This window comes from Salmo salar, chromosome ssa18, assembly GCF_905237065.1.
Source record: "Salmo salar chromosome ssa18, Ssal_v3.1, whole genome shotgun sequence".
NCBI classification, from domain to species: Eukaryota; Metazoa; Chordata; class Actinopteri; order Salmoniformes; family Salmonidae; genus Salmo; species Salmo salar.
In genome coordinates this window covers 80,493,384-80,512,631 of record NC_059459.1, presented here as the reverse complement: position 1 = coordinate 80,512,631, position 19,248 = coordinate 80,493,384, and the positions used below count along the sequence as shown (strand labels likewise).

The following is a 19,248-nucleotide window of genomic DNA, read 5'->3' as shown; positions in this document are numbered from 1 at the left end:
CTTTTCTCTTGCCACATATTCAAATTGTTTTCTTACTTCATGTCACAGCTAGCAATAATTGTTATTTTGAGGAAACCTAAATTTAGCTTCTATCATCGATACAAGTTACTATGATATTCATATTCCTTCTTAATTGGCTCGTTAGCGTAATGGAAAAAGGGTTTATTGTATAGATATGACAACTCCTCTCTTGATGTGAAAAAAAACTAAAATGGGGCTAGTTTTCAGGCCTTTTGGGGGGGGGTGTTGAGTGGTCATTGGGCTAGACATTTTAGCTTGACCTGGCAACCCTGACTGTCGTTGAGTCCGACAGCTCGGACAAACTCACTTTATATCATATGAAGGTCAGTGAGGGCTATGGCAAAACTGAGCTTTTTTCAAAAAAGTAATATTTAAATGGCTAAATAATTTAATAGTCCACAAGGAGGCAGAGTTGTGGTTGACAGATTAGGAGATTATGGGTTTAATTTACATGCCAGGTGTGTGTGATTGTTTTACCAGTCAGACGTTGAAAGAAGTGGTTCCTGGTTGCATTCACAGCGTTTTAGAACAGTCTTCATATCTCTGTCATCTTTATCACAGTTGTCTGGGGATTTAAAATATTTATTTTGCCTCTTATTTGAGGAAAATAAATATCAAAAGTTCACTCATCTACTTTTTCCTCTTCTCTCACCTCTTTCCTTCTCCTCCAACTCACTCTCCCTCTTGCTCTCTTTCCCTCCATCTTCCTCCTTTCCTCTCCTCTTCTCTTATCTCACCTGTTCAGGTGAACATAGTAAACATTGGTACCGTAGCAACAGAGATCCAGTCAGCTCTGACCGTCAACATCCTAGCAACGGGCATCACCTAGCAACTGATGACGTGCGAGTATAACTTCATTATGGGCCAAGTATCTCTCTCACACAGACACAGGCACACACAGTGACCCCATAGCGACGCCCAGTTTGTGTTGTACAGGTTTCATGCACTTACGTGTCTTTATGTGGAAAACTGTTTGTGCGTACAGCCCTGTCGTTGAGATACATCGACTTAACTTGTTGGCATATTTTTTTTTTACGGGGAAACTGAATCCAGCTCTATAGCTTATTGCCTGCTTCTGTTTGTCTTTTATTAAAGAATGTAAACCAATGTTTTGTCTATTTTTTGCTTTTCATTAAATCATGTAGCTGTTCTTTGGGCCGTGGCCTAAAATCAATTTGTTCATATGGGCAGAATATTATATTTTGTATCTTAGGATACCGAATTTATGAAAATAAACAGTTCACGTGAAAATATTTGGATCTGGTAAAAAGCCATCGTTTGGTTGTTTCTGAGGCTAGCTAACGCGATATCAGAAACCACTGGCCTGATTTTGATGAAACTTGGGTGAATGATGCGTCATTTACAAAATTACACTGATTGGCCCAAGGGGGGCGCTGCATTATCCTTATACTGTTGCCTTGTTTGTATTTACATTTGGTTGTCAACTAACTTGAATTGAACATGAAATCAATAACAAAAATGTCACCATGTCATTGGACTTCAGTTAAAAGTTGGTAACAACAAAAAAGACAAAATACCGTTACATTGATGACTTTTTGCAAATCCAAACAGTTTTCCACATTGATTAGATGTCATAACATAGACATTTTCTTTTTTGGGGGGGGGGTTGAAATGACGTGGAAACAATGTTGATTCAACCAGTTTTTGCCCATTGGGAACTGTCTTCACTAGCGGCCCACAACGAATGAGACATCAACATATTCTGGACAGTCCTTCCCGAACACCATTTTGGTACTTGACTGTCATTCAGAAAAAGATTTCCTTGATCAGCTGACGATGTTTCAACAGTATCACTAGGCCTAACAAAACAGCTGGATACCAAATTGCACATCCAACAAATAGGTCTATGTTACGTGAATTAAGTTGTCAATGTTCTTAAACCGAACTTCAATTTAAACTACTCAGCTTGTATACCACAAGGTGTAAGGTTCCGGTTGAAATAAACAGACTGAGACCCAGCTAACAATGGTCAGAACATTTATTTATGAGAGCTCTGAAATCCTTACAATGTACAAAGCCTTTTATATTAACACACACACACACACACACACACACACACACACACACACACACACACACACACACACACACACACACACACACACACACACACACACACACACACACACACACACACATATCAGTAGAGAACTCCACCCCGCTTTAGGCGGCTGTATTTTTCCACAGTACACATACATTCCTTATCAACCTTGCCACCTGTCTTCTAATCTCCTGCCAACTACCCGTTCCCAGGCCGTTGTTTCTCTCCCTAACTTAGGGAGGCATCTTCTCCTGTTCCTTTCCCAAGGTCGTCTTATCAACTCTGCCCTGCTCATTTTTAAGTCGTACCAGTGTCTTACTCACACACAGTATTGGATTATAGTCTTTAACACCTTATTATAGCCTTATTTCGAATACATTTCAACAGGTTATAGGGTTTCCGAGTGAAATAATTTAGTCAAACCTTTAATCATATCATTTCCATTACAGTCTACCAGACCACACTGGGCAAAAACTGGTAGAATCAACATTGCCCAGTGGGACACAAGTTAGGTGACTCTTTCGGTTAGAAGCATTCGATTTTACAATTGCATACATCATTTTGTATTTGTGTGCCCATAAATCGGTTTCACAACGTAGCTTAAAATATCAATATGAACATTTTCATAAAACGGTTTAAAAACACACCATCTCGTAGACTCTGCAAGACTTTTTGTCCCGCTGGTGGCCCATAAGAGGTTGAATGGTTTGTTATTGTTTTCATAACTGATTAGAATGAAGCTTCCAGAACATTCACACCTACCTGGTGATTCAGCACAGAGCCATAGTCATCTGGACACTTTCTGTGCAGGTCAATCATTTCCGTCTACTTTCATATAAAACAACAACAAAAAAAATACAACTGGTAGTCTATTGACACAGACTTTACATTGGTCTTGATTCCTTTAGCCTAATACTCCTCCAATCGATGAAAAGATTGTGCTGAAAATGAATGCCCTCGCAGAAGCTAATTGAGTAGGCTAGGCTTATTCAATGAAATAACATGGACCTAGTTGAATTAACGTATTAGTAGGCTTATGGATAAACGTTTCAGTTATTCGCCAACTCTGTTTCATTTATTCTGTCTAAGAAGGAAGTGCATTCAATGGAGCGCATTCAAAAATACAATGTTTATGTTGTTTTTACATTTTAGTCATTTAGCAGACGCTCTTATCCAGAGCGACTTACAGTAGTGAATGCATACATTTCATTTCATTACATACATTTTTTCCTTCTCCGTACTGGTCCCCCGTGGGAATCGAACCCACAACCCTGGTGTTGCAAACACCATGCTCTGCCCATATGAACAAATGTACATACAATATATTACTGCACTGTCGGAGCTAGAAACACAAGCATTTCGCTACACCCGCAGTAGCATAACTGCTAAACACGTGTATGTGAAAATAAATTTCATTTGATTTTGATATTCTACCCAGCTCAACAAATTGATATACAATATTCTGCCCATATGAATGAATTGATATACAATATTTTGCCTATATTAATACATTTATTTTAGGGCATAAGTGAACCAATATATGACAGCATTCAGGTTTAACCGCGTTCCCTCAAGGAGCCACCAGACAGCCGTTGTTCCTCAGCCAATCTTGCACACAGAGCCGGTCCTGACCTCCCTGGGGCCCTAAGCAACATTCTGTTAAGGGGCCCTCCTACCTGACCCGTGAGAACATGTAAACCATTTGCCATTGCCACACAGTCACACCTGACATCTCAGTGCTCCCACTACAATCCTCCTGTAACGTGGGTCGTCTCAAGGAGACCAAGGCGCAGCGTGTATAGTTCTTCATTCTTTTCTTTAATGAAAAAACACTTCAACAAAACAACAAACAACCGACAACAGTTCCCGTCAGGTACACTTGACTAAACGGAAAACAACTACCCACACCCACACATGAAAAACAGGCTGCCTAAGTATGGCTTCCAATCAGAGACAACGATAGACAGCTGCCTCTGATTGGAAACCATACCTGGCCAAAAACATAGAAAACAAAAATCTAGAAAACCCCCACATAGAAACAGAAAACCAAAACCACCCAAAACACCCCCCTGTCACGCCTTGACCACTCTACTATGGAAAATGACCTCTTACAAGGGTCAGGACATGACACCTCCTTCCTTTAAAACAGTTTGCTCCATCTGTCAGTCGAAGAATAAGTAGACCAATACAGAACAGAATGAGGTATAAACAAACAATATTCATTGAATATAATATTTTCTATAGAATCTTAAGATAAGTGAATATTAATATTAACATAAATAAGAAATTGTAGAAAATCTAAAATGTAGAAAATAATGAAATATAACACTGAGCTTTGGTTCTGCTGCTTGGTAATGAGTCCAGTCCTCACAATATTATACAATTAGCTTTGTCTATACAATGTAAACATAAGCCTATAGACTATGGCTGCAGCTATACGTCTCAAAATAGTCAAATAAAACCTATACAGACAGACGTGTGATTAACTTTGGTTCCCTCTACAGCCTGGGCATTTTCAGCATCAGCATGGGCACCAGTCTATCTGGACTGTCTGGAAGAAATTGAGAAAGTATGTCACATACTTAGTTAAGCAGTCATTTACACAAATGCACTTCTGCCATACAATCTTAAATGTTACAAAGTGTGTAAACATTTGAATGTTCAAATTAAAATCATACCATCAAAATGTCCTCTTCTGCACTTTCTTGAGGCAAAAATCATCCATGATGTCATCATAGGACATGCATTTCCCCACGTAATGACCACTCAAACATTCCTGTGACATGGAAGACCTCGGGTAGCTTTTGATGAGCTTTAATTTTGAAAAGCTCCTCTCTGCCGATACTACTGTTACTGGTAGGGAGACTGCAATTCTTAGGGCCATCCAAAGGTTAGGATAGAGTTCCTCCAGGTTGTTCTCACAGAGAAAGGAAAGCAGCTCAAAGGCAGCCATCTTATCTGATGGCAGATCAGGTCAATTCTAAATGTCGTGTGTCAGATCCATTCCACTGATGTCACAGTCATCTCTGAAGGTTAAGAGTGTTTTCAACTTCCATGCAGTGAGCCTTTAAAGATTCACTGGACATCTGAGAGGCAGTGCCGAAGTTCAGCAGCACTCCATATTTGGTTTTCACATGGTTGAGTGTTTCAAATCTCTCATCCGTGGATGTCACAGCAGAGTCGACCACAATGTTGAAGTAGTTGACTTCAAGGTTTTTCAGTGCGTCAGTCACTGGTTCATCAGGAGCCTCATAGCTGAAATGTCTTTTGCTGTTTCTCAGTCTCTTCTCTTTCAGAACAGCCTCCACATTCATTTCTTCACAAATGCTTTTGGCTGTTGTCTGGACCTCAGAGAATCCAGCTTCCCGGTATATAGTGAGGGAGGCCTTTGCATTTGAGATTAAATTCACTGTGATATCAACTACATTGAGGCGGATTGGAGGAGCTTCTTCACCTTGTTTGTCATTGTCAATATCTCACACCATACGATACAGCAAATCAAGAAGCGGTAAGGATCCAACTTCCTCTGCAAGTACTCGTGCCTCCACTTTGGCCACAGGATCGTTGATCGTCTGTCTGGCTTCCAGTAATGCCTCCCGAACCTCAGAAGCCTGATACCTGATTGCATGAACTCTCCCATCTTGTGTCACTCCATGACTTCACGGTTATGTTCACCTGTTTCTTCAAAAACACTCCCATCTTTGTGTGCCAGCTGAAAATAAGATTTTGCAGTTTGGCTTTCCTCCTTGGTATAACATGCTCAGTACACCAGGTGTGTGCGTCTGCATGCTGATTTTGTCCTTCTACAGCAGATCAGGACACACGGTTGAAATATGAAAACAAACTCTAAACCAACTATATTCATTTGTGGACAGGTCAAAAAGCATTAAACATTTATGGCAATGTAGCTAGCTAGCTGTTGCTAGCTAATTTGTCCTGGGATATAAACATTGGGTTGTTATTTTACCTGAAATGCACAAGGTCCTTTTTTCTGGATCCTTATAGAATTTTGACCCATTTCGAGTCACGCAAAATGGTGTTCTCTACTCTGACAATGAATCCTCAGATTAAAAAGGGAAACCGAGATCGTTTCTCGTAACCTCTCCTCCTTCATGGTTCTTCTTCTTCTGTGGACTTTATATGGCGGTTGGCAACCAACTTTAAGGTACATTACCACCACCAACTGGACTGGACTGTAGACCTCAGGTCCTTTCAATCACCCACGTGGGTATATGCTTCTAAAAACCAATGAGGAGATGGGACAGGCGGGATTTGCAGCGTGTCAAGAGTCACAAATAGAACCAAGTTTTATTTTAGCGCCTGGCTACGCAGATGCTCGATGTGCGCGAGCAGTGCGGGTGCAACGATTGAATAACTGTCAGTAACTCCTCCAGTATGTGTTGATGTGATGTAGCTAGTTTGTTAGCTAAGCTAGCCACTGTAGCTAGTCAGTATCTCCTCCAGTATGTGTTGATGTGATGTAGCTAGTTCGTTAGCTAAGCTAGCCACTGTAGCTAGTCAGTAACTCCTCCAGTATGTGTTGATGTGATGTAGCTAGTTCGTTAGCTAAGCTAGCCACTGTAGCTAGTCAGTAACTCCTTCGGTATGTGTTGATGTGATGTAGCTAGTTTGTTAGCTAAGCTAGCCACTGTAGCTAGTCAGTATCTCCTCCAGTATGTGTTGATGTGATGTAGCTAGTTCGTTAGCTAAGCTAGCCACTGTAGCTAGTCAGTAACTCCTCCAGTATGTGTTGATGTGATGTAGCTAGTTCGTTAGCTAAGCTAGCCACTGTAGCTAGTCAGTAACTCCTCCAGTATGTGTTGATGTGATGTAGCTAGTTTGTTAGCTAAGCTAGCCACTGTAGCTAGTCAGTATCTCCTCCAGTATGTGTTGATGTGATGTAGCTAGTTCGTTAGCTAAGCTAGCCACTGTAGCTAGTCAGTAACTCCTCCAGTATGTGTTGATGTGATGTAGCTAGTTCGTTAGCTAAGCTAGCCACTGTAGCTAGTCAGTAACTCCTCCAGTATGTGTTGATGTGATGTAGCTAGTTCGTTAGCTAAGCTAGCCACTGTAGCTAGTCAGTAACTCCTCCAGTATGTGTTGACATCATTTCACAGGATTTATTTTTGAACAAAAGCTGTAGAGATCAGTAATAAATACCACTTCTGTAGCCAAATATCATATTCATCTCTTTGGGGGGGGGGTTAAGCATTACATGACCTGGTATAATGGTGCGTTGATCAGTTATACAGTTAATACGTTATTTTTGTGTTTTGATGAGATGTTGGCTTGTAATGCAGAGTTGACTTGTAAAGCTCCTCTGTGGCTGCAGAAGCCTAGTTGTGGGTAGACTGTTACTATACTACACAGTACAGTACACTGCACTTCCTTATGTAGTGGTCCTACACCCCCATCTAGTGGTCGCTTGGTGCTATTACTGCACGGGTACTGTAAGTTGAGCAATAGTTCAAAACGAGGAAGCAGGTCAACACAAGGTTAATTAGGGAAATGTTAAATATTTACATTTTAGTCATTTAGCAGACGCTCTTATCCAGAGCGACTTACAGTAGTGAATGCATACATTTCATTTCATGCATTTGTTTTTGTACTGGCCCCCGTGGGAATCGAACCCACAACCCTGGCGTTGCAAACACCATGCTCTACCAACTGAGCCACAGGGAAGGCCGTTATGCATTTGCCACATCCATTAAAAAAAAAAAAAACGTTATAATGAATTATACACGAGTGGACAAAACATTAAGAACACCTTCCTAATATTGAGTTGAATCCCTTTATGCCCTCAGAACAGCCTCAATTCGTCTGGACATGGACTCTACAAGGTGCTGAAAGCGTTCCACAGGGATGCTGGCCCATGTTGACTCTAATGCTTCCCACAGTTGTGGCAAGTTGGCTGGATGTCCTTTGGTATACTCAGTGTAGACTACACACAAATACAGCCTTCACCTTGTAGAGTCCATTCTTACATAAAAAAAATAGTATTTATCCCTTAAACTATTTTCACCAGGATGAGCGACAAACAATGTTGTAATGTGTCTGAGATATGTTGTATTGTAAATAAATGATTCTAATTCAAAAAATTAAAATACGAAAATGCTAAGATTGTTTTACTCCATTGTTTGTAAGCAATGTAATTACGAACACACTTTATGCTATAGCCTCAAAACATGGTAAAACTATCCCATTCTGACTGAAGCTTTTCCCACAGTCACCACAGCTAAAGGGTTTCTCTCCCATTTGAGTCAGTTGTGCGTGGTTAAGGTCTCCCCGCGATTGAAGCTCTTCCCACAGCAACCACAACTAAATGATTTCTCTCCTGTGTGAGTCATTATATGAATAGTTAGGTTATTTTGGAAGCAGGAAGTTTTTCCACTCTGTCCTTGTTTTCTTTCGTCTACCCGTTTTCATCCGTTCTTTCCTTTGTGGACGGAATCTACATGCCTCAGCAGATGAGTCTTACGAGTGAATCTTTTCTCACAGACTGAGCAGCCATGTTGTTTCTCTCCCGTGTGAGTCAGTTTATGAGCTGTTAGGTTGCGCTTGACAAGGAAGCTTTTCCCACAGTCACCACAGCTAAATGATTTCTCTCCCGTGTGAGTCAGTTGATGCCTGGTTAGGTAGCTCTTGACACTGAAGCTTTTCCCACAGTCACCACAGTTAAATGATTTCTCTCCCGTGTGAGTCAGTTTATGAGTGGTTAGGTTGTGCTTGACACGGAAACTTTTCCCACAGTCACCACAGCTAAATGGTTTCTCTTTGCTGTGAGTCAGTTTGTGCGTAGTTAAGGCCTCCTTGCGATTGAAACTTTTCCCACAGTCACCACACATAAATGGTTTCTCTCCTGTGTGAATCAGTTTATGCTTCTGTAGGTCCCCCTTCTGAGTGAAGCTTTTCCCACAGTCACCACAACTAAAAGGTTTCTCTCCTGTGTGAATCAGTTTATGCTTCTGTAGGTCCCCCTTCTGAGTGAAGCTTTTCCCACAGTCACTACAACTAAATGGTTTCTCTCCTGTGTGAGTCAATATGTGGAAGGTTAGGTTCGCTTTGCGACTAAAGCTATTCCCACAGTCGCCACAGCGAAATGATTTCTCTCCTGTGTGAGTCAGTTTATGCCTGGTTAGGTGGTGCTTGACACTGAAGCTTTTCCCACAGTCACCACAGTTAAATGATTTCTCTCCTGTGTGAGTCAGTTTATGCCTGGCTAGGTTCTGCTTGACACTGAAGCTTTTCCCACAGTCACCACAGCTAAAAGGTTTCTCACCTGTGTGAATCAGTTTATGAACAGTAAGGGATCCCTTCTGACTGAAGCTTTTCCCACAGTCACCACAGCTAAATGGTTTCTCTCCTGTGTGAATCAGTAAATGTTCAGTTAGGCTCATCTTCTGATTGAAGCTTTTCCCACAGTCACCACAGCTAAAAGGTTTCTCTCCTTTGTGAATCCTCATGTGCCTGGGGAGACCACCTTTGTGTTTGAAGGTCTTGCTACAAACAGGGCAGGTATAGGGTTTCCCACCGTGACAGAGTCGGACATGGGCCTTCAGTTTACAGGTGGAATTGTAGCGTTGTTTGCAGAATCTACATTCACTGGGTCTCTTCTTGCTGAGAGTCACATGTCTCTGCAGATCAGCTTTCAGAGCAAACGTTTCTCCACAGTCACGGCAGTGATGAGTTTTTCTAGCTGTGGTGCTGGGTTTGGAACAGTGTTTCTCCAATGGTGGGCTTGGATCCAATGGTGGGCTTGGATCCAATGCTGGGCTGTTGTCAAGTCCTACTGTGTCGCTGCTTACAGCTGAGCTGTGGCTGGAGGCATTGTTTTGATTATCTGGAGGGTCACAGGGAATGTAGAGACCCTTAATGTGGGTCACAGTGACAAAAGGTTTCAGATCCACTGGTTTAGAGTCACTCTCTCCGTTCTCCACAGTCCGGGTTTGGGGAAGAGTCAAGGACCAAAGTGGGTCCTCCAGATCACATTCACTTTTCACACAGGAAGGAGTGAATATGGAGTCTTTGGTATCAAAGAGCCCTTGAAGCTGCTCTTCCTCCTGACTGGTCCTGACTTCCTCCTGTTCCTCTTTAATCTGTGTGGGCTCTGGGTCCTCCTGCCCCAGACTGGGGCTCCACTCCTGCTCACAGTGCTGCTGCTCAGGGGGAACTTCCTCTTCAGAGAGAGAAAGAGAGAACTGCAGGGAGTCTGGAGGGAAGGAGAGGAGGAACAGATGTTATTTATATACTACAGAATTAAATAGAACACTTGAATCACAAATGTGAATTATATATTTTTTTTAATTGAAAACGTCTTTTTTGGCATTGATCCAACATAATAACAGGAGCTAAAATAATGTGCAAAACAGATAAAACATTTTTTACTGCTCCCAAACTTGATATTTTAATAAAGCTTGTACACGTCCTAATAATTTGAGATATTTCTCAGAAAACTAGATGTTTTGATCACCGTATGCTTACTTCTATTATGACCTCACGGCGTTTAAGATGAGCAGAGTCAGGGGTCTACAGGACTGAAGCCGTACTCTGCCTACTGCCATCATCAATATAATATTGAATTACTAGTGTGAACGTAAACGTACTCACAGTCTCTAATGAAATGCATTGGAGTCAGAAAGGCTGTGCTATATAAGCTATTTTAAATAATCTTTTCCTGACAAATAACTTTTTAATTATGCCCGGTGAATCTTAGCTATATTATAAACTGTTCTTTAAAAATGGATGCAATGGAGATCCCTGTTACCGGTGTCATGACGTTGGCCTGTGGGTAAGTTTTATGACACCCCCCCCCAATAAATACATTTCTCCCTTCCCCTCTCTGAATCTACTGAAGGACTTGAATAGCCTGTGTTAAATATAGAGAGTCTGGGAACATCAAACAAATGGGGAAAGGAACCATATTTTGTTAATAAAACCAGTTGGAAATATGCTTGATAACGTAATGAGTATGGATTTCATATCAGTTGTCATCTGAGACATTATGATTGATGACAGGACGACATAAACTGTACCTGAGAAAGTATACGCCCTCTAGTTATCAGAGTCACATGGAATTGTTATGCAATTGAAATGTTTGATATTGAAAATGTTTGTTAGGAGATGAAATGTAATTTTAGCTTCCAAATGAGAGAATTGGGTTTTCATAAGGAAAGTGCCCTGCTTGATCAGTGGCCCACCCCTGTGAAGAGTCAGGGGTTATAAACGATGAAACACCTCCCTCCCCCTCTCCACTATATAAGCCTTTGATGAAAAGATAACCACGTTGTTCCAGTACAGGAGGTCTGCAGCCTCTACGTTAGAAGGACACACATGTCAAGGACAGAACTAAGCCAACCTCGGCGTGAGCTATGGTATGAACTGGTATGAACTTTGAGCTTATTCACTACAGAAGTGCTACTTCCTAGCCGCTGTAACGTGGGCTAGGAAAGGACGGACGACGGATCCAGTCTAACAGACGGACGAAGATACCACCACGTATCCAATTTACCACCAGAGACATTCTTGCGAGGACAGGAAGGTCTGTTGGCCAACCCGGCCAGCATCTACGACCAATCTACCGAAGCGCAGCTCAGAGTAAATATTTATTGCATTTTCCTTTTCCAAATGGGCGGTAATTTAGAATGCATAAGATAATGTATTTACGATAGCATAGCTGCTGTTTCTGTGTTCCTAAATCTTCCCGCTCTTTCATTCAAGCCCATCCCCCTTTCCTTTGTGTAACCAGCTTTCATACAGGTTCCGTCCACCAGGACGTTTTCTGTATGACATCATTGTATTCTGTGTATTTGTAATTCTGTGTGATTAGTTAGGTATTTAGTAAATAAATAATTAAACCCAATTTTGTATTGCTGATTCAACTTGTTAGCCAGGGTTCGTGAAGATAACCAAGAATTTACAACTTTCATTATGAGACTGAAAATAAAACAAGGGTTAATATTGACTGCTATCGATGTAAAATATTACAAAGTATTTTAAGAGTTTATTCGGAAGATAACGGCTCTGTAAACGTTCTTCCGTGGTGCCCCGACTTTCTAGTTAATTACATTTACATGATTAGCTTAATCAGGTAATATTAATTACAGAGAAATCATTTTATAAGTTAGCATGTCATATCACTTAATCCGGCATAGCCAAAGACACGACACCGGAAACAATTTATTAACTAAGTAGAACCGTAGCTAGCTAGGTATTACCGTAAATTTTGGACTATAAGCCGCAACTTTTTTCCCACGCTTTGAACCTCGCGGCTTAAACAATGACGCGGCTAATATATGGATTTTTCCCGCTTTCAAAATTTTTTTTCTAAAAAAAACGCACATTCTGTGACGTGCTCAGTTTTTTGGCGGCATGAAGCTTTCATTAGACCAATGAAATTGCCGAACGGGTTAAGGTCAAACAACTTTTTTTGTTTACTGTTTAGATTAAATTGAGCGCTCTCAAATTTCCCATCATTCTGATTACGGTAGTCATTTTGTCACCCTCATCATGTCAAAGACACAGAGAAATGCATATGATGCAGCTTTCAAGTTGAAGGCGATTGATCTGGCTGTTGGAAAAGGAAATAGAGCTGCTGCACGGGAGCTTGGTCTTAATGAGTCGATGATAAGACGTTGGAAACAGCAGCGTGAGGAATTGACTCAGTGCAAAAAGACAACTAAAGCTTACTGCTAATTTTTTATTTTTTGTTACAAGCCGTGTTTCATTAAAGCCTGTGTAAAGTTAATTTGTTTCAATGTACTGGTAGGCACCTGCGGCTTATAGACATGTGCGGCTTATTTATATTCCAAATAATATATATTTTTTAAATTCAGTGGGTGCGGCTTATATTCAGGTGGGCTTAATAGTCCGGAAATTACGGTAGATCTACGTACAAACCTATTCTACATAGTTTTATCTCTGGTGTCCTCCCCAGCAGTCTCCGTAGCAGATCATTCTCTTCCTGGTACTCTGCTACAGTTTCCTCAACCGCACCAAGAATCTCCACAGCAGCAGATTCCGTTAAACATTCATTTAACAACACACGAAACAACTGTAGTTTAGACGTTTTCAGTGGACTGAGAGTTGGGTGTTCAGCTAGTATGGCTTCTTGATGTGGGTCCATCTGATCACATTCACTTTTCACACAGGAAGGAGTGAATGTGGAGTCTTTGGTATCAAAGAACCCTTGAAGCTGCTCTTCCTGCTGACTGGTCCTGACTTCCTCTTGTTCCTCTTTCATCTTTCTGGTCTCTGGGTCCTTCTGTCCCAGACTGGGGCTCCACTCCTGCTGCTCAGGGGGAACCTCCTCTTCAGAGACAGAGAGCTGCAGGGAGTCTGGAGGGAAGGAGAGGAATAGCAGAGGTTTACACTCCCCTATGTATTTATTTAGACAGTGAAACTAACATTTACAAATGTGGCTCTATACTCCAGAATTTGGGATTTGAGATCAAATGTTTTATATGTGGTGACAATACAGAATGTCACCTTTTATTTGAGGGAATTTTCATAAGATCTGTTTTAACCATTTAGAAATCAAAGCACTTTATGCATCTAGTCCCCCAACGTGAAGAAGTCAAAAGCGTTTGGATAAATTAACTTAGTGTATTACAGTAGTCAGAAGTGTAGTATTTGATCCCATATTCCTTACACACATTAAGCTTGTGAAACCACATACTTGTTGAATACATTAGCAGGGGTGGGTATAACTTGGGGAACGTTCCAACAGGAATCTGTTCTCAAAACTACGTAAATAACAAGGATGTCAACAAACAATGCATACAACGTAGCCTGATCAACTCACCACCTAGCTAACTAGCTGCCGAATAGGCATCAACTCACCACCTAGCTAGCTGCCGAATAGGCATCAACTCACCATCAACTCACCACCTAGCTAACTAGCTGCCGAATAGGCATCTGCTCACCACCTAGCTAACTAGCTGCCGAATAGGCATCTGCTCACCACCTAGCTAACTAGCTGCCGAATAGGCATCTGCTCACCACCTAGCTAACTAGCTGCCGAATAGGCATCTGCTCACCACCTAGCTAACTAGCTGCCGAATAGGCATCTACTCACCACCTAGCTAACTAGCTGCCGAATAGGCATCTACTCACCACCTAGCTAACTAGCTGCCGAATAGGCATCTACTCACCACCTAGCTAACTAGCTGCCGAATAGGCATCTACTCACCACCTATCTAACTAGCTGCCGAAAAGGCATCAACTCACCACCCAGCTAACTAGCTGCCGAATAGGCTTCAACCCACCACCCAGCTAACTAGCTGCCGAGTAGGCATCAACTCACCACCTAGCTAACTAGCTGCCGAGTAGGCATCAACTCACCACCTAGCTAACTAGCTGACGAATAGGCATCAACTCACCACCCAGCTAACTAGCTGACGAATAGGCATCAACTCACCACCCAGCTAACTAGCTGCCGAATAGGCATCAACTCACCACCCAGCTAACTAGCTGCCGGATAGGCATCAACTCACCACCTAGCTAACTAGCTGCCGAATAGGCATCAACTCACCACCTAGCTAACTAGCTGCCGAATAGACATCAACTCACCACCCAGCTAACTAGCTGCCGAATAGGCATCAACTCACCACCTAGCTAACTAGCTGCCGAAAGGCATCAACTCACCACCTAGCTAACTAGCTGCCGAATAGGCTTCAACCCACCACCCAGCTAACTAGCTGCCGAATAGGCATCAACCCACCACCCAGCTAACTAGCTGCCGAATAGGCATCAACTCACCACCTAGCTAACTAGCTGCCGAGTAGGCATCAACTCACCACCTAGCTAACTAGCTGCCGAATAGGCATCAACTCACCACCTAGCTAACTAGCTGCCGAATAGGCATCAACTCACCACCTAGCTAACTAGCTGCCGAATAGGCATCAACTCACCACCTAGCTAACTAGCTGCCGGATAGGCATCAACTCACCACCTAGCTAACTAGCTGCCGAATAGGCATCAACTCACCACCTAGCTAACTAGCTGCCGAATAGACATCAACTCACCACCCAGCTAACTAGCTGCCGAATAGGCATCAACTCACCACCTAGCTAACTAGCTGCCGAATAGGCATCAACTCACCACGTTGCTTATTCTTTTTATTCTTTTTTCCTCTTAGAGTTTAACCATTTATGTTCTTTAATACAAGGCCGACATACAAGTTCCTTACTTTTTTCCCCTTCTACTTGCCTCTTCCATTTTTGTGGTAATGCTGCAATTAATTGGTTGTAATTTTGGGTAGAGCAGACATTTCAATATGTCTGTGTTAGCTGCATGTGTGACATAACTCCACCGGTCCTATTTATAATATCATTCACTAAAATTATACCTGTTCTAAACATTTATTTGAAAAATACATTTTTTTTAATCAGTTAGTATATTTGAATTTAACCACAATATTTGTTGTATTATTTGTTCTGTCTTTTCAGGTGGATTAAACTGAAATTGAAACCAACCTTCTAAGGCTTGTTTAAAAAATAAAGATATTTTGGAGATTATTTCTTTTTCAAACAACCGAAAGTGGGCAGGTGTAATCTGAATAAAGGGGAAAAAGACCATTCTTGAACATAGGATGAGACATTGCAACCAATTTACTAGAGAACCAGTTTGGATTTAAGTATAACTTTTGTATGACTGATGCCTTTAGTGAGAGGTCTAATGCTTCAATATTTAATAATTTCTGCCGTCCGAATTCATATATTCATTATATAAATAGGCCCTTTTAATTTTGTCTGGCTTGCCGTTCCAAATGAAAATGAATATTTTTTGTTCATATAATTTAAAAACAGGTCACTAGGTGTAGGCAAAACCATAAGCAAATAGGTAAACTGTGATATGACTAGAGAGTTAATCAGGGTGATTTTTCCACATATAGACAGGTATTTTCCTTTCCATCGTAGCAAGATCTTATCTATTTTTGCTAACTTTCTATAAAAATGTATTGGAGTGAGATCATTTCTTTCTTTTGGGATTTGTATACAGAGTATGTCCACATCTCCGTCAGACCATTTAATTGGTAAACTACATGATAATGTATAATTAGCATTTTTTTGTGATCCAATATAATATAGTACACTTATCATAATTTGGTTTTAATCCAGAGAGGACAGTAAAAGTATCTAGATCCTTTATGAGGCTGTGGATGGATTCTAATTGTGATTTTAAAAGAAAACATAAATCATCAGCGTACAATGACAGCTTAGTTTTTAAGCCACAGATTTCTAATCCCTTAATGGTATTGTTTGATCTAATCTTAACAGCTAACATTTCGATGGCAATAATAAATAAATATGCCGACAGTGGACAACCTTGTTTTACTCCTCTAGATAGTTTAAAACTTTCTGAGATGTAGCCATTATTTACTATTTTACACCTAGGGTTACTATACATAACTTTAACCCATTTTATAAGAGATTCCCCAAAATTGAAATATTCTAGGCATTTATATATAAACTCCAGTCGTACTTCATCAAAAGCCTTTTCAAAATCAGCTATGAAAACCAGGCCTGGTGTCCCCGATATTTCATAGTGTTCTATTGCTTCCATTAACTGTTGTATATTATCTCCAATGTATCGCCCATGTAAAAAACCTGTCTGATTAGGATGAATAATATCTGACAATACTTTTTAATTCCATGCGCCAAGCATTTTGCTAGGATTTTTGCATCACAACACTGAAGTGTAAGAGGTCTCCAATTTTTTAATGGACTGGATCTTTATATATACCACTTGGATCCTGTTTCAGTAATAATGAAATCAGAACTTCTTGTTGCGTGTCTGATAATCTACCGTTTATATAGGAGTGGTAAAACATGCTAATAATGGTCCTCTGATTATATCAAAAAAGTTTTGTATACTTCCACTGGTATGCCATCCAGCCCTGGAGATTTCCCAGCCTTAAAGGCCCCAATTGCATCAAGAAGTTCCTCCTCTGTAATTTGGCCTTCACATGAGTCTTTCTGTACAGATGTTAATTTTACATTATTATTAGGAAAAAAATCCATAAAATTTGTTTCAGTTAGTGGAGATGTAGGAGACTAAAACTAAAACATATTCTTAAAAAGTACTTTACTTCCTCTTTCAAAATATAATTTGGTGAATCATGCGTGACTCCATTTGTAACAAGTTTTAATACATTTTTTTGGAAGCATTTCTATATTGAAGATTGAAAAATAATTTGGTGCATTTTTTCCCAGATTCCATCCAGTTCGCTTTAATTTTCTAATATATAACACTGGATCTTTCTTGAATAAGTTCCTTCATTTATTTTTATTTTCCTCTAACTTATTCTGTGCCTCTATGGAACCGTTTTTATTGCTATCTAACTGTACATTTAGTCCTTCAATTTCCTTTGTTAATATGGACTCTTATGATCTAAATTGCTTTTGTTTTATAGATGAGTACTGAATTGCATGGCCTCTAAAGGCACATTTAAAAGTGTCCCATACAATAAGGGGATCTGCTGTACCTATGTTATGTCTGAAAAAGTCAGTTATAAATTCTTCTGTCCTAGTTCTAAACAATTTATCATCTAGTAAGCTTTGATTAAATTTCCAATACCCTCGACCACGTGGAAATTCTGTAAGAGTAATATATATGCCAATTATGTGATGATCCGACCGCATTCTGTATTTTCACGGCTGGATAAAAAAACGTACCCGATTTAATCTGCTTACTACTCCTGCCCAGTAACTAGAATATGCATATAATTATTGGCTTTGGATAGAAAACACTCCAAAGTTTCTAAAACTGTTTGAATGGTGTCTGTGAGTATAACAGAACTCAAATGGCAGGTCAAAACCTGAGAGATTCCTTTACAGGAAGTGGTCTGTCTGACCATTTCTTGAACTTCTTTGCCATCTCTATCTTTTACAAAGGATCTCTGCTCTAACGTGACACTTCCTACGTCTTCCATGGGCGCTCAGAGCCCGGAAAAAACCTGAATGTCGTCATCCCAGCCCCAGGCTGAAACACATTATCGCCTTTCTCAAGTGGCCGATCAAGGGACTGCGGGCTTAGGCGTGTGCCCTGGCTGCCCCCGTCTTTGTGATTTTTCCTCTGTTTGCCGAAAAGGAGATTCCCGGTCGGAATATTATCGCTTTTTTACAAGATAAATTGCATAAAAATTGATTTTAAACAGCGGTTGACATGCTTCGAAGTACGGTAATGGAATATTTAGATTTTTTTTGTCACGAATTGCGCCATGCGCACGACCCTGATTTACCATTTCGGATAGTGTCTGGGACGCACGAACAAAACGCCGCTATTCGGATATAACGATGGATTATTTTGGACCAAACCAACATTTGTTATTGAAGTAGCAGTCCTGGGAGTGCATTCTGACGAAGACAACAAAAGGTAATCAAACTTTTATAATAGTAAATCTGATTTTGGTGAAGGCTAAACTTGCCGGGTGTCTAAATAGCTAGCCCGTGATGGCTGGGCTATGTACTTAGAATATTGCAAAATGTGCTTTCACCAAAAAGCTATTTTAAAATCGGACATATCGAGTGCATAGAGGAGTTCTGTATCTATAATTCTTAAAATAATTGTTATGCTTTTTGTGAACGTTTATCGTGAGTAATTTAGTAAATTGTTAGCAAATTCCCGGAAGTTTGCGGGGGTATGCTAGTTCTGAACGTCACATGCTAATGTAAAAAGCTGTTTTTTTAATATAAATATGAACTTGATTGAACAAAACATGCATGTATTGTATAACATAATGTCCTAGGTGTGTCATCTGATGAAGATCATCAAAGGTTAGTGCTGCATTTAGCTGTCTTCTGGGTTTTTGTGACATTATATGCTAGCTTGAAAAATGGGTGTCTGATTATTTCTGGCTTGGTACTCTGCTGACATAATCTAATGTTTTGCTTTCGCTGTAAAGCCTTTTTGAAATCGGACAGTGTGGTTAGATAAAGGAGAGTCTTGTCTTTAAAATGCTGTGAAATAGTCATATGTTTGAAAAATTGAAGTTTTTGTATTTTTGAGGAATTTGTAATTCGCGCCACGCCTATCATTGGATATTGGAGCAGGTGTTGCGCTAGCGGAACGTCTAGATGTAAGAGGTTAAATGCATGCTCTTCAACCGATCGCTGCCAGCACCTGCCCGCCCGTCCTGCATCACTACTCTGGACGGTTCTGACTTA

The 19,248-nt window shown here is 40.6% G+C and overlaps 1 protein-coding gene and 1 non-coding gene across 3 annotated transcripts in view; both read right to left on the bottom strand.

Moving 5' to 3' along the window:
- Window positions 1-7,065: 7,065 nt before the first annotated feature.
- Window positions 7,066-19,248, bottom strand: part of LOC106560407 (oocyte zinc finger protein XlCOF6-like) — a 47,071-nt gene continuing 34,888 nt past the window's right edge. For both annotated transcript variants that reach the window (XM_045701632.1, XM_045701633.1), the window contains 2 exons: window positions 12,980-13,417; window positions 7,066-10,292 (listed from right to left, as the gene is read on the bottom strand). In XM_045701632.1, the coding sequence (XP_045557588.1) occupies window positions 8,506-10,292; window positions 12,980-13,417 (2,225 nt within the window). In that variant the 3' untranslated portion in view covers window positions 7,066-8,505. The remainder of the gene's footprint in view (window positions 10,293-12,979; window positions 13,418-19,248) is intronic.
- Window positions 7,693-7,769, bottom strand: trnaa-ugc (transfer RNA alanine (anticodon UGC)). The gene has a single exon. It is a non-coding gene; the product is annotated as a tRNA-Ala (tRNA).